The sequence below is a fragment of the Lycium ferocissimum genome, chromosome 6 (assembly GCF_029784015.1).
Source record: "Lycium ferocissimum isolate CSIRO_LF1 chromosome 6, AGI_CSIRO_Lferr_CH_V1, whole genome shotgun sequence".
Lineage (NCBI taxonomy): Eukaryota > Viridiplantae > Streptophyta > Magnoliopsida > Solanales > Solanaceae > Lycium > Lycium ferocissimum.
Window position 1 is genome coordinate 5,504,191 of NC_081347.1, and position 23,725 is coordinate 5,527,915.

Here is a 23,725-nt window from a genome sequence, read left to right on the forward strand (position 1 = left end):
CGGTTCGGTTTATCTATTAAATCGGTTTTTGCAGACCCCTATTATTGATATATGACTACTTCATATTCTCTTTATTTATCCAACAAACTCGAGAAGATGAGGACAAAAACCAAAGGGTGCATAAAATAATACTCTTTTATTGACAAACCAAACACCATATTAATTTTATACATGTTATTTTTTATACATAATTTAATGACTGCATAACTCACCTCCAAATCCGCTACTAAATGACCCTCAATTTACACAAGTACAAAATATTACAATTGCATAGGCGGCAGAATTGGAAATAGTAACGAGTGATTTGCCCCGCAGCCATTTTTTTATTTGTTATAATATTTAATATTTATAAAGTAATCAAATTTTATTCAAATAAAAAGAGTCATATCACTTGAGTAGACATGAGGTTCACTGTATAATTATTATTTTGTTGGTAAATAAACAAGTTTATTAACCAAGTGAACGTTTACATAGCAGAAAAAACAAGATCTGGACAGCCCCAGTCTTGCTCAAAAAACAGAGCTAATCTCAACTATCCCTTAGGTAACACAACAGCAATACAACATCCCTATGGATAGGAGTTCAAACTAAGTAGCTTACTAAGCCAATCTAGGCTTTACTACACCTTTTGCATGGATATTATGTATAATCACTCGAGCGACTTATTTTGGTTCTCTTTGTCTTTGCTTGAAAAATCCTCTGGTTCCTTTCCTGCCAAACACAGTATACTCCAGCAGCTAGAGTCATTTTGAACACTTCAACTTGTGCACTTCTTGCTCTCTCATATGTAATAGCCCTGTTTAGCTCCATGCTCCATCCTTGAGCCTGCCTAGTCACATTGAGCCACCATAGTATGTGATGAAAAAATGATTTGAATATCTCAAAAAGAAATACTTTTATTAATATCTAAATTCACTATTTTAATATTAATTTAATGACTCTTAAGTATGTTAATAATTTTGTACTATTATTCTAACGTTTCTTAACGCACCATTTGAAGTCTTTTGGATTAATGTTTTGAGAATGTAATTGATCATTTTACTATGCATAGAATGGCCTTTACTATACCTTAAAGAAATGGACGTTGAGGAGTCTGTTTTTTTTTTTTTTTTTTTTCCTATTTTGGTTGGTTATTCTACCATTATATAATCTCAATTATTTTGATCTGGATGAGTACAAGTGATGAATATAATTTCCTCCATCTATCTTTTACATTTTGTTTATGTTGGGTTTTCGTTATAATAAATCTTTGTTAGATTTTGGTTCTTAATTTTATACCAGAAGAGCTTGTTGAATTCTGGAAGATACACTCATATCGGGTAAAATATTCTTAAGGATTATGTCTTAATTGACATACCTCAAGCTTCCAAGAATTCTGTGCGGTGTTCGTGATCAAATATTTTTTGACAAGGTTCGTGATTAAGTATTTTTCGTAAGATTTCCAACAGCATGTTGTTACAGATCTGAGCAGAATAAGGGCACAAAAAGAACAGGTGCTCGTCTGTTAGTTTCAACAACACCACCACACAGTAGACATTGGCATCCTCGAGACAACCCCATTGAGACAGTCTTACTCTTGTTAAAAGCCTTCTATAAGCATTGAGATACAAGATGAAGATCCATTTAGGAGGAGCTGAGTTGTTACAAACCAGGCTCATCCATTCCACTTTCTGATAGGTGCCCCTCATACGAACATAGGGTTGTTTAATTGAAAACTTCTCAGTCCGTAGCACATCACTTTCTTGCCAACCAGTTGCCTCGAAGTAGTTAGAAGCTTTGAGAATCACTGTATAAATGTTGATTCCTTAAAGTTATTAGGAAAACAAAGTACCAAGAGCTTCTTTGGCTAAGCTCACAACGCGTTCTTTTTTATATTTGAGGTTTGGTCAATAAAAGAAAATGTTTTTGAGCAGCAAAAACAATTTTTTTTTTTTTTTTATTGTTGAGAAGAAGCTATAAAATTTCAGTTTTTTTTTTTTCAGAAGCAGAAGCAAAAAGTTAATTATCAAGACAAAAATATCTTTACCATAAATTTATCAAATTATCCCTCATTAATTTAACGCATATATCTTTCAGTTAATTACAAACTCTTTTTTCTCTTGCTTTTCACCATGTCTTTTAAAAAAAAAAAAAAATCGCTTTTCCTTTTCCTCTTTAGAAGAGTCCGTCAATTATAAATACATGTTACTTCTCGCTTTTTTCTCTATTTCTCCTCTCCTTATCTGGAATAACAAAGTATTGCTAGAAAAATACTAGTTATAATATTTTTCCACGTAATTTCAAAGGCGATGTGATTCAAGATGCAAGAGCAAAAAATTGAACCACAATTAAACAAGCTAGATACATCAATATGATTAAGAAATAGAATGAAGAGGAATAGACTTTAGAAGAAAAGAAAGATAATCTAAAAATTCAAATGCACTAATATATTAGATTCAATCCAAGAGGGAAGAGAAATGAACTCATACTTGAAAATCTTTACTTAGAGTACCCATAAGGTTCATTAAAGAGATGTAAGGGAATCCTCCCAGATTAACGATATGCGGTTATAGTACTTTACATGAGGTGAATTATATCAATAGCTTTAGATGCTCGTCGGTGGATTATAGTTCAGAGTTCGGATGAATCATATTGATAGCTTACAGCTCATTGTTACGGGGTTAGAGTATTCTATTAGAGATGAATTATAATAATGGCTTCCAAAGCATCGTTAATGGATTATAGAGTGATAAGGGAGGAGGAAAAGATGAGGAGTTATATTAAAGATTATGGAGAGATAAGGTTGGAAGGGAAACATATATGTCTTGAGCTGAAGAACCTGGTCCTCGACACATCATGATAATATTATCATCACATGTTCTTTATAACCCAGTCACCTAACATATTGCAATGAGTGGAGGGTAAGTCCTGCGTAGTTCAGGCATACCAAGTATCTTTTCTATCTTCAAAATTAGCTGATTTAATACGAAGACTTGAAAGACTATTTGTAATTGTCTTAAAAATAACCACAATACAAGAATAATCAAATTATAAAAATAGTCACTTGAGCATATTGGTGGTCTTAAAGTCTTCCTCCTATGCTTTCTTTAAATTCTCCAAGCTCATGATGATCGGAAGAATGGTCCAAAGCCCTTGAGATCCTTGATTGTCAATCCGTCACTACTTCCCTCATAAATCCATTTGAGCATATTATGAGCTTTAAAAGTTCTTTAATGAATCTTTCATGACACTTTAAACTCTTCTTGGGTGATTGAAATTTTCTATATCCAAGATAGCCCACACCGTCACTCTTGATGTCAATATTGGTGTCTCGATTTGCATCAAAAGGCTTTCACAATTAATAGTTAAAATAATTTCTTCGTTTAAACAATTCTAATAGTAAGACGTACCACATGATACATTTTTTTCCGGTAATTTGACACTCAAAAGTACGTTTTAAAAAAAATGATCAAACACAATTTGTTTATCATTTACTGGAAAAAAAAAAATACTTCTCAAATGAATTGGCCAAACACAAGTTGCTATTCTTCAAAAAGTATTTTTATGATAAATTGTTTTAACAAAAGTGCTACTCAAAATAAGTAGTTTTTGACTGCTTGGCCAAACAGGCTCTAACGATGGCATAGGCGGAAGACGGTGTTGTTTCTTCTTCTTCTACTGTGCCTATTTTTCTTTCAAAGTACTCCTAGTATTTTAACTAAAAGTTTATAGAAAATTAAATGCTAATAATGGGATAAGTGGAACTGCGAAAAAGTACATTTTGCTTTCTTCTTCCTTTTCCTCCTCTTCATCTTCATCATCCTCCTTTGAAAATGTGCATTGGCGTAAGATCATTGAAAATAATAATGAGTGGTTTGCACCAATAATTAACCTTAGGGGTATTATTAAAAGAGATATCAACGTTTGCATAACATTCAAAATTTAAGAAAATATAAATAATTCATATGGCCTGATTAAACATAAGGTTCACCGCACAAATATTGCTTCTTCTTTTTCTCCTTTTCATTTTCCTTCTCCTTCTTATAATTCAAAGTTATATTTAACTAAAAAGTTATAGAACAGTTGTTTAAAAGAAGTAATAATGGGTGATTTGCACCAGTAATTATCACTTTATAGGACCGTTGTTTAAGAAAAAATTCAGCATTAAAATTAGCCAATTCTCTTCTAGCTTTCTTCATCTTCCCCTCTCCCTCCTCCTTTTTTTCTTTTGTAAAAAATGTGGTCAATGCTATAATGTTAGACAACAATTAATATTTGGTATTTTATCTTTAATTAGGCCAAACAACTAATTAGTTAACGAGGATTTATAGTTTATAACACAATATAAGTGAAAATTCTTTCATTAATATATTAGTTCTGATTTCATGCCGAACGAAATAGATTAGTTCTAAACTTTAGACTAGTCACTAGTGGCAAAGGGGCGGACATAGTTTGGGTCAACCCGAAATCCAAATCGAAATCTGATTTTTTTGGATATTTGGTTTGGATTTTCGGATTTTATTTTTAAAATTTTTGAATTTCGAATTGGATATGGATTTAGTCCTTTGGATTTACGGATATCCGAAAATCCGAAATCTTTAAACCTTATATTTAGCCCTACTCATAATATATGTACCCAATACTATTAGTCCAAAGGTCCAGTTAGATTAGAACCCTACGACGTTACCCATTATAACTTTCAGTCCAATATAGATTTTTCTACTAAATTAATTATAATATATCTTTTAAAGCTGGAGTTTACTTCACTACTTTAAGAATGAGGCAACTTCCAATGAAACAGAGGGAATAATGTAGAACTTTATGTGACTCGATATCTTTTGGTTTAGTGGTAACGTTTATATTATTCTAAGACATGACTTGGTAACCGGGACACATGAATTTCGTTCCTAATAAGTCTGCCTCAAAGGCTCAAAAGTCAAAACCGAAAATTCAAAATATTAATCCGACACCGAACTTAAAAAATCTAATCTGGTCCGAGCTTATTTGGATTGAATTTGGATTTGGATTTTAATTTATTCAATCCGAAATTGAAATTTTCATATTCAATCCGACGGCCCAAACGCCCACCCCTAAGTGGCATTATATGTTTGAATTAATTACCCCATGACTTAACACTTCAGGCTATTGACTTAAAGTTCGAACTATGTTCAAATTTCTAACAAATGGCCAAAGAAGTCGAAGAAGAAACTTCAAGCCACTGACTTAAATTAAAGGGAAATCTACAAGGTGTAGCTAACATTAGACCTTATTTTTATCTAGTAGCTATACTTTAATTTATTTACACCTCGTAGCCAAAAGGTGTATATCAATTACCCTCCATAACTAAAACATACAAAATAGGTTAAAATAAAAAAGCAACCCCTGTATCCACATTTTTCTCTCTCCTCCCTCCTTCTCCCTCCCTTCTGCTCTCAATATCGCCGTCGGAGCTCCGGCGAACGAGTTCCGATCCTTTGCTCCCTCATCGTCACCATTGCTTCATGCGAAAGCCAGACGGAACATTGTAGGGATATTTCTTGTACTTGGGGAATCATTGATTAATTCATGTTGCTGTTGGTTGTGGTTCGTGTTCTTGTTGTTGTAGTTCGCCGAAGAAGTAAGCTCCGGCGATGGCTGGTGTTGTTGTTGTGGCGGAGAAGATTAGGAGACTTTGTATTCATTTTGACGGTGCTGTTATTGTTGTTGGCTGTGGTGGTTGTTGTTGTTCGCCGTCTCTCTCTCTTTTCCCTCATGACGACGATGGCTTACAACTCCGCCTCCCGTACCGGCCAGATCCGAACGGAAACAGTCAGATCTGGCCGGAAATGGCTTTCTATTTTTGAATACAATCCGATGTTGATGACGACGACAGTGACATCGGTCAGATCTGAATGGGAACAACCAAATCTGGCCGGAATCTGACCGTTTTATTTCTTGTATTCAGTTTTGAGTGTATTCGTTAATTTTATTTCTTGTATACAAATGAATATAGCGAATTTTGAAGTGTATACAAATGAATAGAGTGAAATTTATTTCTTGTATTCAGTTTTTGAGTGTATTCGTTAATTTTTTTAGTGCAAATTTTTGTGTTTTTGATGTTTTAGTTGAATACATCTGATTTGAATACAGCAAAATCTGACTCAACCGAATTTTGAATACAATCACTGTAGCAAACTACTGTAGCGCGCACTGTAGCTACGAAATGTAATTAGCTAAAATGTAGCTATGCCCAATTTAAAATCCCTAAATGTTAGTCATTTATGTAAAATTCCCTAAATTAAAATTAGAATACTACAAGTGAAATTTTAAGTTAGTGGCAGGCTGGCAGCAACAATCAAAAAGTTGAAGAACACAAGTGAACCCGTGCTACTCGAATACCCTTTTTTTGCGCGGATTGTCTTTCATTTGGTGTGGTCTTTAATTTTTGCCCTTCAAATTGGTGGTCTTTAAGTTTTGTCCTTCGCCTAACATCCCGAGGTTGTGGGTTCGAACCCCAACTTAGTAAAAAAGAAAAAAAAATAGCTAGGCAATTCTGCCTCAAGGCAAAAGGCAATTTTTTTGCAAATCTATCCATGCAAGGCAGAATTTACATGGGCACAGACAGAATTTCTGCCTGAGGGACAAAATTTGAAAACCACCATTTTGAGGGGTAAAAATTAAAGGAAAATTTACTTGTTATAGCTACTTTTACTACCTATTTAATGTTAATAACTACCTTTTATTAAAATTAATAATAATAGCTAATTAATTTTCTAAATTACCCATTCTAGATACAACAGTAACTTGCACTTATCAGTTCTCAAATACACCGTAAATAACGGTAAACACTATCCCAACTTCCCATTTTTGAAACTCACGTAATATACATTACGTTTCTCTCTCCCTTTCCATTAATTTTAGCCGTTTTTTTCTCCTCAGAATCTATCCATTACCATCAAGCACGATTCCACTACAATTTATTGTCGAGATTTGTGGGTGGTGGTGTATTTGTGTAAGTTTTCACTTTTTTATGTATTTTGGTCAATTTAATTCAATATTTTTGACTTTTTTCAAGATTTTTAACTTTCAATGCTTAGGGTTTCCCAATTTGAGTAGTGAAAAACATCAATTAATGGCGGATGAAAGCATATCTAGTAGGGTTACAAGAGGTATCCCACATACTCTTCAAAATTTAGATTCCCCTTCTTTTGATTTGGGTATTTCTCAGCAACAACATGATGTTGATGCAGCTTCTGCTGAGAAATTGGTTGCTGAAAGGAGATCTAAGAAAATCCATGATCCTGTCAGAATCAGAAATCCTTCAACTGTTAATTTGGAGAAAAAAAATGATTCTGATACTGCCACAAAGAGGAGAAAAACATCCGATGTTGCTTCTAGTAGCAAAGGGAAGAATGTTGTAGAGACAGATACCGGAGAACAACAATTAACTGTGAACAAGCAGGTATTTTTTGATTTTTTATATATATATTTTTGTGAATAAAATTGTATTTTACATGTTGCCCAAATTCGGTTAATGATTCATGTATTTTTTACCGCATCCGTAAGTATGGTTGCATGTATTTATTGATCTGAACAATTCATTAATAGATGAGAACACATACATACAACTGTATCATGTATTTCAATAACCATATTTGTTATCAATTATCAAACTATGTATCATGTATTTGTAATTCCTCACATTTGTGTATTTTTTTAAAATTAATAGCAGGTTTATGTATGTTTTAAAAAGCAGGTATGTGTATGTGTCAGATAAAAGGTGTATTTGTTCAACGTTTGTCAGCTAAACATCTCAATAACTGTTTTTTGTTTGCATGTATTTATTGATCTGAACAATTCATTAATAGATGGGATAGTAGTCGTATGTATTTTTGTATTTGTTTGAATTTGCTTTGTATTTGAAACATACATACAATGTATCATGTATTTCACTAACCATATTTGTTATCAAATTATCAACTATGTATCATGTATTTGTAATTCCTCACATTTGTGTATTTTTTTAAATTAATAACAGGTTTATGTATGATTATATATTTTTGATTCTCATGTGTTGCCATTATATTCAAACTTTTAGGCCTCCAAATTCCTGGTTAAACGCCCCCCCACTCAACCGATACGTTATGCTTCATATATGAACCATAACATTAAAGATGAGTTGAAGGACAAACTGACCGATAGACAATTCAAGCTATTTTCCAAAACTATTTTTGGACAATATATGCAGATGCAAGTTGACACTGAGGTGCAGGGTCAGTTATTTAGGTGTTTTATGGTTAGGGAGTTGAAGCGTAGTAATAGTGATGCGTTTGTTATCGATATTAATGGGACGGAATTGACATTCGGTCTTTTTGAGTTTGCTTTAATTTGGTTTGAAGTGTTACGGGGATGAAGTTGTTTTTGACGAGGGTCCTAACAGATTGTTGGATGAATATTTCGGTGGTTCTGGTAATAGTGTTTTAAAGATGACTTTAAATAAGTGCTTTGAAGACAAGGATTGGGGTGTTGGTGATAACGCAGATGAAGATGCTGTAAAGATTGCGATCCTGTATTTCATTCATAATTACATACTTTCAAGTGAAAAAAGGAACGTCACAGTCCCAAGACATCATTTTGACTTGGTGGAGAGTGAACAGTACAATGAATATACATGGGGTAAGGAAGCATTTGATGATTTGATTAAGAGTATTCACCACAAGATGGACAAGCCGAAGCAGTTTTATTGTCTACGGGGTTTTCCTTTTGCTATGCAAGTGTGGATATATGAGTGCTGCTCTAATGTTGACCCTAATTTAATGGTTAAAACCGGAAGCCGAATCCCAAGAATGTTTAATTGGAGAACAGTGAACCAAAAGCCATCAGTTAACTACTTGATGTTGGGCATGTTTAAGGACGGTGAGGTAAAATACTTACATTAAATACATGCCTATCAACTAGTATTTTACACTTGCATTTTGTGTATTTTAGTTGTTGTGTGTATTTTATGTATTTTTGTTGTGTATTTGTAAAATACAGAGAGGTTCTAAACTGACAGTTCACAATATATTTATGTGCTGGACATTCTTAAATTCAACAACATTGTTCCGACCATGTTAGAGGTTGAGAAGCTTGGTCTGCGTCCATACCTGGTCAACAGACTGCACCACCACCTCAAATACACCAAGAGGAAAATGAATATGCAGATTTTACCACAACACCTCCCCATGTTGCTGCTGCCAAGAAAACTCAAAAGAACGATGCTTCAAAATCTCCACCGCACAAGAAGCCTAGGAAGATGTCAACGGCAGCATTGCTTGTTCAGAAGTCACCAACCACAATCCCAAAAAATTCTACAGTTGGACAATCATCTAAAAAATCTGCTTCGGTGGTAGATAAGTCGGTTCAATCAAAGGGAAAAGAAAAAGCTGCTCCAAGTGTCCACCGCGTTCCTGTTGACGACGTATCTACCAGCAAATCAGTTGACCTCACAAGTTTGAGGCAGGAACTTAATCAATTTAAGCAGGAAGTAAGTTTTTTTATTTTATTTTGATATTCATCAAACTACAACAAATAAGGATTTTACAATGAATTTGTTGTTATTACCATTTAGGTGCTTGCTGAATTCAAGGATGTTTTTACTGAGCTCAAGGATCTTCGCAAAGTTATTGATGAAAACTTCGAAAAGGTTTTGGAACATGTCAAAGGGAAACAAAATTCAGAAAAGGTAAAAAAATCAATAAATACATATTGAAACGATTGCCTTCAGTGTGAAGTAGGAAGCATATGTATCTAACAAATACATCATTTTTTTTAGGGTGATGACAGCGAAACTCATGTTCCTTTACCTGATGGCAACATACATCAAGAAGCTGATGATTACATGGACCATGGTGACGGTATTCACATGGAGACTGATACGGGTGATGTGCATCCAACAGAGGTATATTTTTTTTAATGTATTTATCATTTTTATATGTTATTTTAAAAAAAATATAATTCAGGTATGATGAAAATTTGGGATCTACTGGACTTTAAAATATTATGTATTTGATATTGATTTAAAATATTATGTATTTGATATTGATATGAAAAACAGTAGTGTCATGTATTTTTTGTGTACTGTTTGTTTGACAGCATGACTGTTCACTGTTTTCCTTATGTATTTGTTTACTGCTTTTGGACATCTTCAACAAATAGTTTCTCATGTATTTATGTATTTAATATAGTTTTTTATCTATTATATTCATGTATTTTATATACTTTTGGCCTGTGTTTTTTATAAGGAAAAGGGTCTTGCACCGGATATTCAAGTTGGTATTGGCAATGAGAGCGGCGATACGCTGAAAGCTTCAACCGAAGAGATTGCGGAAGGAGGTGATCTTTCAGGAGAACCGAAGACTTCGGTTGAACGTCCGGCTGATCCAACAGAGGTATATTTTTTTTTAATGTATTTACCATTTTTTACTCATTTTTATATGTTATTTTAAAAAAAATATAATTCAGGTATGATGAAAATTTGGGATCTACTGGACTTTAAAATATTATGTATTTGATATTGATATGAAAAACAGTAGTGTCATGTATTTTTTAAAACTATATTGTTTGTTTGACAGCATGACTGTTCACTGTTTTCCTTATGTATTTGTTTACTGCTTTTGGACATCTTCAACAAATAGTTTCTCATGTATTTATGTATTTAATATAGTTTTTTATCTATTAGATTCATGTATTTTATAGACTTTTGGCCTGTGTTTTTTATAAGGAAAAGGGTCTTGCACCGGATATTCAAGTTGGTATTGGCAATGAGAGCGGCGATACGATGAAAGCTTCAACCGAAGAGATTGCGGAAGGAGGTGATCTTTCAGGAGAACCGAAGACTTCGGTTGAACGTCCGGCTGATCAAACAGGGAAACATACTGTGGAAGAGCAAAAATGTTCTGATGATTCAAATAATTTCGAGGTTCGAAATAAACGTATTCTGATTCAGCCATTTTTTCTTTTTTAAAATGTATCATACAAGTGACTGAATAATGTTTCTTTTTGTATTTTTTGAGTAGGTGATCGCACAGGTGCTAGCAAATATAGCAGAATCAGAAATGGCTAATGAACAAGTTCAAGAGGAAAAAATCGAGGAAAACACCAGCTCAACTGTCTTAGAGGAACCCCAGGCAGCAGTTTGTAACGCGCAGCCGTTGTCTCAGTGGTTGTTGCCTGATGAGTATTTACCAAGCCAAACCCCAGGGAAAGAAATCATGTTACATCCATCAGTCCCACGAGCTACACGCCCCAGTAAATACAAGTCTTCACCGTTTGTGACAGATTTTGGTATATATCTAATTTTTAATTTACTTGTTTGTTTTTTAATACGCAACTGTTAATGTTTAAAGACCAAATACACAGGTAGTAGTTCGGGAAAGGATCATGTTCATGTGTTTGATAAAAAATATCCATTCCAGCAAGATCCCATTACCGGTCCACTTGATGTACAGATTGTGGATGAATACCGTATTTGGCTTCGAAACGGTCTGCTTGTGAGGCACGATAGCAAGTATGTTTTTATCCCAGTATTACATACAGTGATTCCGCATGGTTTTTGTGAATAAGTTGATGTATTTGTTTGTTTTGTTGCCAGTAAAGAATTACGAAGACCATTACGAAAAGAAAAAAAATGGCAGTTTTTGACAATGGAGTCAAATTCAATTTTGGCATCACAACTGTCAATGATAAGAACTGATTTTACCTGTTATCGATGGATGGTCAGCTTTGGAATGACGAGGTGATTTTTATCAGCAATGAAATTCACCTTTTGTTACTAAAATGTTTTTATGTATTTGAATGTGATCTAATTGATGTATTTTTGACAATTCCAGCACATTGACGTCATTTTCTATTACTTTCGGAAGAAAGGAAAGTATGATAAAAGGAACAATTTCAGCTTCACCACTGTTGACTGCCTATTCAAGCAGAGAATTGATGTGGTCCACCACGCATATCACAATGTTGAAACCCAGACAAACGTGGCAAATGAAGAGCAAGTATTGATTGAGTATGTTAAGGGCCACAGGCTTATTGCCAATGTCCCGTGGCATACGGTTGACAACGTGCTAATACCGGTGAATATAAAAGAAGAAAATCATTGGTTATTGGTACTTCTTTCATTCAAGGACAGGTATTTTTGATGATGAATTAAATATTTTATCATTAGTGTTTCATTCATCATTTTACCGCTGAATTCTTTTTTTTTTTTAAATGTACAGGCGTCTGTATGTTTACAACTCGTATCAATCAGCCGGGCACAACGCAGTTGTTAGGAATGAAATAAAAAAGCTTGCTACACTTCTGCCACATTTCCTACATCTGGCTGGATTCTATGTAAATAAAAAAAGCATAGATTTGGTGAAAGACCCAAAGATATGCGGATAAGGGACAGATCGATATCCTTGAAGTTGTCTATGTTGAAAATCGCATCAACCGTCGGTAGCTCGTAAGTAGTAAACATATATTTTTAAAAATATCATAGTGTATCAAATACATGATATATCCTATCAATTTATTATTCTTCTAAAATACATGAGTTGTTTGAACTAGAAATACTTTATTTAGAACTTGAAACATATATTTTCTAATATAAGTTCTTTTTTTTTTTTTTTTTTTTTTTTTTTTTTTTAGGGACTGTGGTGTCTTCACGGCAGCATATGCTGAGTATTTGACATCGGGTGAAAGGATTCCAGATGTCATTGATGCACACATGCAGCGTATGAGATACGGTGCACTCTTATGGGACTACGCTGAACGCAAGGTTGCTGACAAAGCCGAGAGTGATAATGAAGTTCCACCAAGACCGATTAGGCCAGCAATCGATTACGACACTGTAGATGCAATTGATGTTTGATAAATACTATTCGTGCATTCGATGTTTTTTGTCCTTTTTTTCATTAGAGCAAACAATCTGATGTTTTTAGATGTATTTTGACTGATGTTGGATAATTATCATTTAACCAAAGAAATCTCAGGGGGTTTATGTTCCATATGTTTGATGTACTTAGTTCCATATATTGTCAAATATATCTGAAGTTTGGAAAAAATACAGTAAAATGTGACATCATGAATCCACAAATACATTTATTCACCAGGTTCACAAAATATGTATGTTTAATTCACCAGGTTCACAAAATATGTATGTTTTAGTAAAGTTTATTCATTTTTGTTTTAGTTTAATAAACACATCTTGCGTATTTGACATGACCAACACAACTATATGATTTCAATCAAAAAAAATTGCAAAAAATAAACCAACTTCATCAGTTTCGGAAACAATACGTACGTTTTTATACCACATATGCAGTGTTATGAAGTTGAATAGACAACACCATTTTCTAACCGGAACATGGGTTGCCTTTTTTTTGTGTTAAAAATACATGAACATTACCGTGTAATTTCAGACACCAGGATCACAAAAAACATGTATGTTCTATTACAGTTTATACAATTTTCAGAAGGCCAACAAATACATAATGTTTAGTTGACATTACCAGCACAACTACGAGCCTCCAATCCAAAAAAATTCCAAAATAAAAACAACTTTATCATTTTTACAGATATAATATGTATGTTATTTTACCAAGTACGCAGTATTTTTTGAAGTTGAAAAAAACACCATACGTATCGGAAAAAAAAAAATCAATTATGTGTGTTCATGAATGGGACATTCATTTCATAGCAAAAATTTCTATAATACTACAACATGTGTCAATAGAAGTTTTTGACACAAGTGTTCAAATACTTAAATAACCAATCTATCTTCGCTAATAAAGTTAAATGGATAGGAACACAAGAAAAATTCACTTCCTTAGAGGCTCAAAACTACATGAACGTCTGTTGTGCCCAAGTTGTCCACAAGTACTGCAAGCATGTCTGCTCTTTCCAAACAACAATTCACTTAAAGGCTTATCACGCCTCTTCTTTGGCCTACCAGGCGGTCTCTTGTATCTTGGTGGCAAAACCACATCCTCCAAGATGTTTTTGGGAATGTTCCATTCACGCTCGTCGGGTAGAGGATCCACAGGTACATCATATGTCTTCAACACGGTCTCCGGTTTGAACAAATCAGAGCAATAATCATCAGCAACCAGATTTTTCTTTTTAATGACAGCCCATGCATGCGGGCAGGGGATTTCATCTAGTTGAAACATACAACAACTGCAAGTTTTGCTATTCAAATTAAGAATGAATCGCCTTCCTCCATCATGTACTGTGTACACGAATTCGGTTGACGGTTCTACCTGAAAAAATAAATATTACATGTATTTGTTATTGAACCAATCAGAATTTTAAAATAAATGAACAAACCATTAAACAAATACATATCAATTTTCAAAGAAGCATATATTAAATTTACATTAATACTAACTGTTCATGGATACCAAATACACATCTATATAATGTGTAGAAACACCAGATTAGTACAAGTACAAGTTTGTCAAATAAATTATAACAAGCATTAAACTAAAACATACCGTCATTCGTAGACATAGATACTCGTTGATTGATAGCATCTCCTGAAACTTTTTACCGAGTGTAGTGAACGTGTATGTTCCATTTCTCCGGTTATTGTAATTCCATCTCCCAAACATCCTTCTAACTTCTTTGAGAAAGTCATATATAAGCAGTTCTCTAGTTTGCTAGAAGATGTCGGTTAATGCACTCTGCTATGTTAGAAGTCATTGTCCACCCTCGGTTAACAGATGCATACAATCTAGCCCACTTGTCTCTACCAGCCGATTCCAAATACTCTGCCACGCGCATATCTACCTTTTGAACCTTCCCCATCAACTCATCGAAATCATCCTGCGTGTATGCCTTTGCCATGGAATAAAAAATAGGACTCAGCACATCATGGCTCTTCTTGTATTTTTTACATACATTACCCCACAGATGCCAAATACATGCATAATGTGCAACTTCTGGATAAATTCTACAAACAGCCTTGTTTATACTTTCATGCCTATCTGATACGATACACATATTCTCTCTAATTCCATATGTTTCTCTGAAACGCTCAAAAAACCACGTCCATGATGTGTCATTCTCAGAATCAATCACACCATATGCTAAGGGAAGTATGTTGCCTGGAGATACAGTTAAGAAGAAAAAAAAATAATAAAATACATTTTGTATTTGTCTAAAACAGATAAAATATATATTGAGGTAATAAATTAATATGTATTTTTTTGACATACCTGCACCGTCTAATGTGCTTGCCGAGACAAATGTTCCATTGTATGGTGTTTTTAAGTGGCTTCCATCAACTACCACAATTGGCCGACAATAATCAAAGCCTTTGATAAATGCATACAGTGCTATAAAAACATACAAAAATTCATTTTCGCGGGTTTTACGCATTCTGATATGTGAACACGGGTAAGTCTTATCCAAGATGTATAGATATCCCGGGTAATCTTTTATAAGATTCACCGGTTCACCCATTAAATCGTTCATCGCCTTTTCTTTGGCCCGTCAAGCAACCATGTATGAAACATCCATTCCAAAATCATTTTTGACGTCCTCCGCAATGTCTTTAGGCGTATATTTCCTCTTATGATTTGATATTTTTGGTTTGACAATCCCACTTATCAACCGACTTGTAGCTTGGCATTGGGAATAAACCTTTTCCTTTAACGGACATGTATGTTTGTCTTGAAACTCCCTAACTCTAAACATTCCTGACTTACCTACACTTGATGCCCTGAATTTCCAATCACACTCTCCTGATACGCACACAAGTGTGTATCTACAAAAAAAAAACATCAATAAAAAAACACATTAAAACAACACACACACACGGTAATGTAAAATACATTATCATGTATTTATTCTTGTATTTTAATACAAAGGTCGACGAGAAATTTTACCATATGTAAATAAGTTAATCAAATGCAACCCAGGCCAAATACATTATTTATGAGTACAAATACATACAAATCAGTTTTGATTCTACTTTATAATAAACATACACATGCTGAGAAATACTTTCACTTGTACTGTCACGGTTTAAATACATAACAAAACACAGTTACAAATACATAAACAAATGCACATTTTAATACCTTATTGCATTGCTCCTTTCTGTCCGATAGTTGAACCTGTTTGTAATTGCATAATTCACCATCATGACTTTTAATGTATCTTTATCCTTGTATACTTGATCGACGGCAACTACTTTTTGGTTCTTGTCATCAATAACCATACCCTTGTTGTTTTCGAATAACAAATCAGCCTTTCCACAACTTGATGATGCCAAATCACGGGAACCAACTGTTTCCATTATATTCGTTTGATTCGTGTATCCGATTTGCAAATAATCACCTTCAACACAACTCTCACCCAATATACATATCTCCATGCTTCTATCAGTTGTAATGATACATAATGGGTACATTGGTAATGCTTTGTTCTCTTTCTTCAGTTCCACATACACCCTAACACCCATATCATTGTGAATTTCCATTGGAATATAATCACCTTCAACCATGTATTTTATGTTTATGTTTTTCATTTTCTTGTCCAAATTTAATTGGGTTGCAACTGTTTGTAACAATTCCTCATACGTCGAATACTCCTTGAAAGTCATAGCATCGATTTTGTAATTGACGTATTTATTATCGTCGTTCATAATACCAGAGTGTCTAATCAACGATGAAATATTGGCCATTTTATATATATAAAAAAAAAAAATCTTTGAATCACTGTCTCAACATAAAACCTGTAATATGTATGCCTAAAAAATTAAGAAAAATCAGTTCGAACATAAGATTCACGTTCAAATTTGAACAATTTATACAAATTAGATTTACAGCTCACTAATATTCAAATACAACATACACATATTGAATTACACTTCAGAAATACATAGTTTAGCTGATCATGCATTATACTATGCCATTTAGATTCAGAAAAATAAAAGATATGAACTTGGATTTTTTTTTTTTTTTTGATTCCTAACCATTCATGTACATTAAAATACTTTCAACCGTAATTTTCAAGAGCATTATTCATTCATTGACACGCTTACAATGATATTACATCATTATTTTCGAATATCAGTTATAAAGATAGAAATAAAAAAAACAAATCAGAAAAATAAAACAACTTTGACATTATGCTCCAAGAAAGAAATTGAAATCACATAAATACAACTTGAATAGACGAAATTTGTGAAATCAAAACGGTGTTTTTGCACGAATTACCTGATGATTGATCGTGTTTGTTTTGTTAATGTATTTTTAGAGGTGTTGAAGATTTAATTTGCAATTTGAATTTTTATGTTTTGAATGTTGAAGAATGCATGGAAGAAGAGATACGTGTAAGGAAAGGGAATATTACAGCTGATTTTGTGGAAAAGAAGGTAAAAAATATCTTAATTTCTCATTTAATACCACCACCATTACAGGCTAAAATAAAGGAGCCTGTTCCTTTGTTTTTTTACCGCATGCTCATGTATTTGCTGGCAACAAATACATGCGAAAACATACACAAATCAGCTGATTTTTAGCTACGAATGGTAATATTAAAAAGGGTAGCTACAAATGGTAGGAAGCTACAATAAGGTAGTCATTTGAGAAATTTTACCTAAATTAAACACCACCCTTAGCGAGGTCAATCCTGCAAATTGCCCACTCAAATAAATATGAATCTAAGGCCCATTTGATGAGAAAATAAGTCTTTTTTTTTTGTGATAGATTGTTAATTTTTATTTTTAGAGGTTCTAACATTACCACATTTTAATTATAACCTTTCTAATGATTGTTACCTAACTAGACTATTATTTAACCATAATTTTTGCACAAAAAAAATGCACCATTTTTTTTTTTTACCATATCTTGAAGAAGAAAAAATTGACAAATAAATCTTTTAAGAAATAACGTGTGATAAATGACACCTAAAGACGTTATATAGCGCTCAAATTGAGCGACCATTGATGTTCAAATATATTTATAAAATGGTGTGTGTATGTGTGCGTATTATCAGTTTGCTTGACTTTATTTTTTGCTTAATATCGAATTATCAATTTTAAAAATTGAACATCTAACTCAAATTAAAATGAATGACGATTGTTTCATCAATTTGATTTGATCTCTTGGATTCTTTACGTGTTTGATTTGAAAGAAACACCAATCCAGCTAAATAGTTAAGTCTTTAAAACCCCATCAATTGATCAAAGGCTCGTTGTTTCTGTCGGCAAATAAGTAATTGTAATATTCGACCATTACATTATATTGAAATTACAAAAATATATCACCACACAACCGCTTTATTGGTAATTTTATAATCTAATATACACATTAAAGCTAATTACCCGCAAGGGTCAGCCGAGTGGTTTCCACGTGGGGAGACTCTAATCGATTCACTCAATTTCCATTCTCACCTAAGAAATTTTTTCAGCTTGTTTCATCACCGTTTACATTTCATTTAGCACATTTTACTCGTGTAGTTATGAACCTAAGATATAAATGTCTAAGCATGCTACTGGCACAGAAGAATAGTGTAGCTAGGTTTTTCCAGAAGTCCAAAAAATAAAATATTAATTATAAGGATGTGGGCCACAATATGATCAAACTTTTAGCAAATGAGATGGTGAAGAAATGGAACCAACGTTCCAATGCCATGTTCTTTTTTGTGATAGATTATTGCTTTTCAGTTTTAGAAGTTCTAACATTACCACATTTTAATCATAACTTTTCTAATGATTGTTACCTAACTAGACTATTATTTAACCATAATTTGAAGGGAATTTTTTTGACAAATAAGTCTTTTAAAAAAATAACGTGTGATAAAGGTGATCTAAAGACGTTATATAGCAGTTACCACTGAAAAAACATTTTTCAAATATATTTATAAAATGGTGTGTGTGTGTGCGTATTATCAGTTTGCTTGACTATATTTTTGCTTAATATCGAATTATCAATTTTAAAAATTGAACATCAACTCAAATTAAAATGAATGACCGATTGTTATCATCAATTTGGTTTGATTTATTGGATGGTACGAGTTTGATTTGAAAGAAACACCAATTCAGCTAAATAGTAGAGTCTTGAAAACCCCATCAATTTATCAGAGGCTCATTGTTTCTGTCGGCAAATAAGTAATTGTAAATATTACAATGAATTTACAAAAATATATCACCTCACAGCCACTTTATTGGTAATTTTATCATCTAATATACACATAAATAAAAGCTAATTACCCGCAAGGATCGGCTGAGTGGTTTTCCACGTGGGAGACCTGAGATCGATTCCCTTAAAAAACTTTTTCTGATCGAGTTCATCGCAAGGGAATTGCACTTTTAGTGTGGTTTATATTTTATGTGTAGTTTGCGAACTTCACTACAACAAAATATGCTTTTAGTGGTAATTAATTTGCGGTAATAACTTAATTGCCGCTAATTATATTCTAGAATCAATTATTATCGGCAATACTAAACTTTAGCCCTAATAAATCTTTGTTAAAGCTTTAGCGACCTTGGATCTAATGGCGTTAATTCTTTAGTAGAATATTTTTATAATAACTATCATTAAAAGGAAAATATATGCATTAAAAGCTCTTTTGGTGTAGTTTTGTCTGTGATGGCAGGTTAGCCAAGTCAGACGTAGTGATTAGGTTCTTCTACAATACCAAGGATAATGCTCAAGTTTTCCGAGAGTTTCAAAAAATTTGAAAACTAATTATAAGGAAGTGGGCCACAATATGATCAAACTTTTAGCGAATAAGATAATGAAGAAATGGACCCAACGTTCCAATGTCATGTTCAAGTTTAAGATCCCAACATTTTTATTCTAAAGTATGTGATATGTGACTCAGGTAGTCAGGTCCACCGCATTGGCTTGTTGACATCTGCATTTATGTCATGGCCAGTGGCCACAAAAGAAAAGCCATGGCATCCTGTAAAATTGCCATCCTTTGACAAAATCCTAAAACTAAAATATTCGATAATAGGAGATGGCCATAAAAATGTCAATGATTCTTTACTTTTTCATTCTTCGTGTGGTGGACACAAGGTTAATTGATCACGAGAGTACGATTACTTTTATACCACATGTTGAAGTATAAGGGGTTGATTTATTAATTAAATTAATTTTGAGTTAATTCAATTGGATTTATTCCGCTTTGATTTATAAATAGGCATATCAATTAACGAATCGAAACTGGTTTGGTTCAATTCAATTTTTCACTCTCTATTCGAATTTAATTGAATAAGATTAAAAGATAAGACAAGTATGCCAACTAATCAGGAGAGCATGCATATCAATTAAATAAGGGAAAATTTCAGAGACCTCCCTTCATGTTTTGCTTCGTTTCACTGACCTCCCCTCACGTTTACAATATTACGGCTACCTCCCCTATTTTAATTTTTTTGTAACAACTATTTTATTATATTTATTACTAATAAAAAAATAATATATCTGGACTGTTTTGCCCTCTCTAAGATCATGTTCTTTTAATTAATTCTTATCTTATCAATATCTCCTTTAAAAAGTTATTTCTTAGGAATATTAAAAAGGAATATCATGTGCAGTTCACCCCAATGTTTATATTTTTTTGCCTCTTCATCAATCATGTTTTAACTTTTTGGAGAAAGTATTTTGCCCAGTAACTTGTAATTGATTAAAAAGAGGATAAAAAAATATAGAAAAACTTTAAAACTAAATTTTATATATTAAAAAATATAAATGACCAAGCAAAGCCAACAATATGGGTGAGATAAAGTTTTGAGTGTTGTCTTAGCTAACTGAATGAATGCTCTTTCCCAGTAGCTACTTTACCAAATGCTGCATCGTTCCTTTCATTTTTGGGTATTTTCTTCTTCTCCTTTACATCTACTTTCCACATTCCTTTTTCATTTGTCAACCTTGTACGTTAACTTTTTCTCCATATTCTTCTGTTACTATGCTTATATTAGATATTGCTAGGCCTTCAGAGATTTCTCAAGTTCTCCAAAGGCCAAGAAGATGCCCAGTTCTCCTAGTGAGTGGCAATTCTATTATTTTTGTTTTTAATTGCTTTTAGTCAATAAAGTTCAAAGCTTTTTGCTTTATTGCTCAAGATTTTACATAACCAACTTTTTTAACTTGTTCCACAGGTTCAGCAGTGGCCAAGAATTGGCAAACGTGGTTGTGAACAATGGAGACAGTTAAAGAGGAATAGGAAAAGAGAACCCTGACTGCTGAAAAGACTGAAGAGCACTTTGAGTATTTTATTTTCAATTTATCGGAAAGGAGATATTGACAAAATAAGAATTAAATAAAAGAGCATGATTTTAGGGAGGACAAATCAGTCCAGATATATTATTTTTTTATTAGTAATAAAGAATAAAATAGTTGTTATAAAAAAGTTAAAATAGGGGAGATAAGAAGTAATATTGTAAACGTGAAGAAGGCGGTCGATAAACGAAGAAACGTGAGGAGGTCAAATTTTCCCATTAAATAATTTAGAAAAAAAAAGCTCAATTTTCGTATATTGTTTGTTTGATTAAATTTATTTACCCGTTGATTTCACATCTCTTTCCATTTCAAGCCGCTTAACTTTTTAAGTTTTAGAACAGTTATCTACAAAAGGAAAATCGAAACAGTTGTCAATTTAAGCAAATCTGACGTTGGAAAAAAAACAATTCGTTCATATTTCGCATTTTGCAAATCCTGTAATTTCTCAAAAACTTAACTTTATTTACGCCTATTGGAGAATGGATTTAAGCTATATACATTTACGGTGTACAAAATATTTTATACTACCAGTGAGCAGTGAATTATAACCTATAATAAAAGGTTAGTTATTATATTTATCAGATTATTAATTAAAAAATTATCTATAATTAACTAATAAGTAAATACAATAAAACAACAACACATATCTAGTGCAGACTTACAAATGGGTTTGAAAAGGATCAGATACGCAAACCTTACCCTTACCTTTGTGGGGTAGAGAGGTTGTTTCAGGTAGACCATAAGCTCAAGAAAAACGACTTCCATAACGGATTTGCAAAAAATGCAAGAGTTAAAAAAGAAAAAAAAAACTACGATAAAAGTATTGAAGACAGAAAAGAATTAACAATAAAAATAGTAAAGATAACCAAAGTAAGAAACAACAACAAGAATAGTAAAGATAACCAAGGTATGAAACAACACTAGTAATAAAATTAAAGAATAAAAAAATGCTAGCATAATAGTAATAATAATAATAATATTGGTAAAAGAGCAGATAAGTGCTAGCTCCAAGCTAAAACCATGCTCTACTGCTGGGAAGAGAGAAATCGTTCGACTATCTACTAACCGTCTATCCTAATTCTTGACTTCTATGCTCTCCTATCCGAAGTACACCTCGATGCGCTGAAAATGTGTCATGTTATGTCCAATCGCCTCTCCCCAATTCTTCCTCGGTATACCATCTATCTCTCCTTAGACTTATCACAATCAACCTCTTGGACCTCCTCGCTGGCAAATCTGTCTCCTCCTCTTCACATGTCTGAACCATTTTATCCTTTTTTCTCGCATCTTGTCCACTATAGAGATCATTCCCACTTTTGCCGCATGTCTTCGTTTCTAATCTTATCTCTTTGAGTTTTTCCACATATCCATCTAAGCACCCTCATTTCTACTACCTTCATCTTATAAACGTGAGACTTCTTGACTGGCCAACACTCGACCTGCTATAACATAGTCGGTCTAAAACCACTCAATAGAAATTACCTTTAAATCTTGGTGACACATTCTTATCACGCAGGACATCGGATACGAGCCTCCATGGCCATTTCATCCACCGGGCTCCAATATGATGTGCGTCACCCTAGCAATCTCCCTATTTCCTTGGATTATAGACTCGAGATACTTGAAGCTTCCTTTCTTAGGGATGACTTGTGTATCAATCCTCACTTCAGATCCACCTCTTGTGATGTGTCATTGAACATGCACTCCACGCGCTCTATTTTAGTCCTACTCAACCTGAAGCCTTTAGAGTTTAGGGTCTGTCTCCAGACTTCCAAACTATCATTAAGTCCGCTGCGTATCTCGTTCATTAAAATTATGTCGTATGTATATAACATACACCACGACACCTCCTTTTAAAATATGTCAAGTCAATTCATTCATCACTAAGTTAAATAAAAATAGGCTAAGAGCAGATCTTGGTGCAACCCCATCACACCTGGAAAGTATTCCAATCTCCTCCCACCGCTCTTACTCGGGTCTTGACTTCATTGTACACGTCCTTTATCGTTCTAACATATGCCAGAGGTACACCTTTAGACTTCAAGCATCTTCACAGAAATTCCATTGGGAATTTGTCACATGTCTTTTCTAAGTTAGTGAACACCATAGGAAGCCTCCTTTTCTATCCCTATACTATTCCAACAATCTCCTTTACAAGGCATGGATTCGAATTGGTTCTCAGAGATATACACACCCCTTCTCATTTTCATGTCCATCACCCTCTCCCAAACTTTCCTATCCCTATGCTCCAACATTTTTTCTACCTAATAAGTAATATGATTATATAAATATTTTTTACATGTAAATATATAAAAAACTCTTCGTGGACAAGAGACTGTCAAAGGTGCCAAAACTTTAGCAGATAATTGGACTAAATCAGCATACTCACTTTTTCTTTGTCTTCTTTTCTCGGAAAATATTTTCGCTTTTTTCGGAAAATATTTTCGCTTTATTTGAATATTAGCGTGTGGCTATTAAAATTCCAAATACTATTTGAAATTTAGAAAACA

The 23,725-nt window shown here is 33.3% G+C and overlaps 4 protein-coding genes across 5 annotated transcripts; 3 read left to right on the plus strand and 1 right to left on the minus strand.

The window, feature by feature from the left end:
• Positions 1–7,028: 7,028 nt before the first annotated feature.
• LOC132061041 (uncharacterized) lies at positions 7,029–9,075 on the plus strand. The gene is made up of 5 exons (XM_059453921.1): positions 7,029–7,127; positions 7,209–7,420; positions 8,057–8,349; positions 8,435–8,879; positions 8,995–9,075. The coding sequence occupies exons 1-5, from the start codon at positions 7,091–7,093 to the stop codon at positions 9,073–9,075; spliced, it is 1,068 nt and encodes a 355-aa protein (XP_059309904.1). The 5' UTR covers positions 7,029–7,090.
• Positions 9,041–11,567, plus strand: LOC132060580 (uncharacterized). Of its 2 annotated transcripts, none has more exons than XM_059453579.1 (7): positions 9,041–9,484; positions 9,569–9,682; positions 9,773–9,898; positions 10,242–10,388; positions 10,721–10,918; positions 11,016–11,283; positions 11,359–11,567. In XM_059453579.1, exons 1-7 carry the CDS (start codon positions 9,254–9,256, stop codon positions 11,559–11,561), a joined length of 1,287 nt encoding a protein of 428 aa, XP_059309562.1. In that variant the 5' UTR covers positions 9,041–9,253; the 3' UTR covers positions 11,562–11,567. The 2 variants fall into 2 exon arrangements, with proteins under 2 accessions (XP_059309562.1, XP_059309563.1); XM_059453580.1 differs by having other exon boundaries at positions 11,448–11,506.
• A 52-nt stretch (positions 11,568–11,619) lies between these two features.
• LOC132061042 (uncharacterized) lies at positions 11,620–12,381 on the plus strand. Its single transcript, XM_059453922.1, has 3 exons — positions 11,620–11,734; positions 11,829–12,127; positions 12,216–12,381. The coding sequence occupies exons 1-3, from the start codon at positions 11,708–11,710 to the stop codon at positions 12,379–12,381; spliced, it is 492 nt and encodes a 163-aa protein (XP_059309905.1). The 5' UTR covers positions 11,620–11,707.
• Positions 12,382–13,666: 1,285 nt separating this feature from the next.
• On the minus strand, positions 13,667–15,327 carry LOC132060581 (uncharacterized). The gene is made up of 2 exons (XM_059453581.1): positions 14,475–15,327; positions 13,667–14,240 (listed from the first exon to the last, which is right to left on the minus strand). The coding sequence occupies exons 1-2, from the start codon at positions 14,589–14,591 to the stop codon at positions 13,800–13,802; spliced, it is 558 nt and encodes a 185-aa protein (XP_059309564.1). The 5' UTR covers positions 14,592–15,327; the 3' UTR covers positions 13,667–13,799.
• Positions 15,328–23,725: the final 8,398 nt, after the last annotated feature.

Bases quoted from the DNA above. Each gene is read 5' to 3' on its own strand.
- LOC132060580 (XM_059453579.1), top strand. From the start codon at position 9,254: ATGTCAACGGCAGCATTGCTTGTTCAGAAGTCACCAACCACAATCCCA. The intron at 10,389-10,720 runs GTATATTTTTTT...GTTTTTTATAAG, and splicing joins GTCCGGCTGATCCAACAGAG to GAAAAGGGTCTTGCACCGGA. The intron at 10,919-11,015 runs GTTCGAAATAAA...TTTTTTGAGTAG, and splicing joins ATGATTCAAATAATTTCGAG to GTGATCGCACAGGTGCTAGC.
- LOC132061042 (XM_059453922.1), top strand. From the start codon at position 11,708: ATGGATGGTCAGCTTTGGAATGACGAG. The intron at 11,735-11,828 runs GTGATTTTTATC...TGACAATTCCAG, and splicing joins GTCAGCTTTGGAATGACGAG to CACATTGACGTCATTTTCTA. The intron at 12,128-12,215 runs GTATTTTTGATG...TTAAATGTACAG, and splicing joins CTTCTTTCATTCAAGGACAG to GCGTCTGTATGTTTACAACT.
- LOC132060581 (XM_059453581.1), bottom strand. From the start codon at position 14,591: ATGTTTGGGAGATGGAATTACAATAACCGGAGAAATGGAACATACACG. The intron at 14,241-14,474 runs GTATGTTTTAGT...TTATTTTTTCAG, and splicing joins ATCTATGTCTACGAATGACG to GTAGAACCGTCAACCGAATT.
- LOC132061041 (XM_059453921.1), top strand. From the start codon at position 7,091: ATGGCGGATGAAAGCATATCTAGTAGGGTTACAAGAG. The intron at 7,421-8,056 runs GTATTTTTTGAT...TCAAACTTTTAG, and splicing joins AATTAACTGTGAACAAGCAG to GCCTCCAAATTCCTGGTTAA. The intron at 8,350-8,434 runs GTTTGAAGTGTT...TTCTGGTAATAG, and splicing joins TTTGAGTTTGCTTTAATTTG to TGTTTTAAAGATGACTTTAA.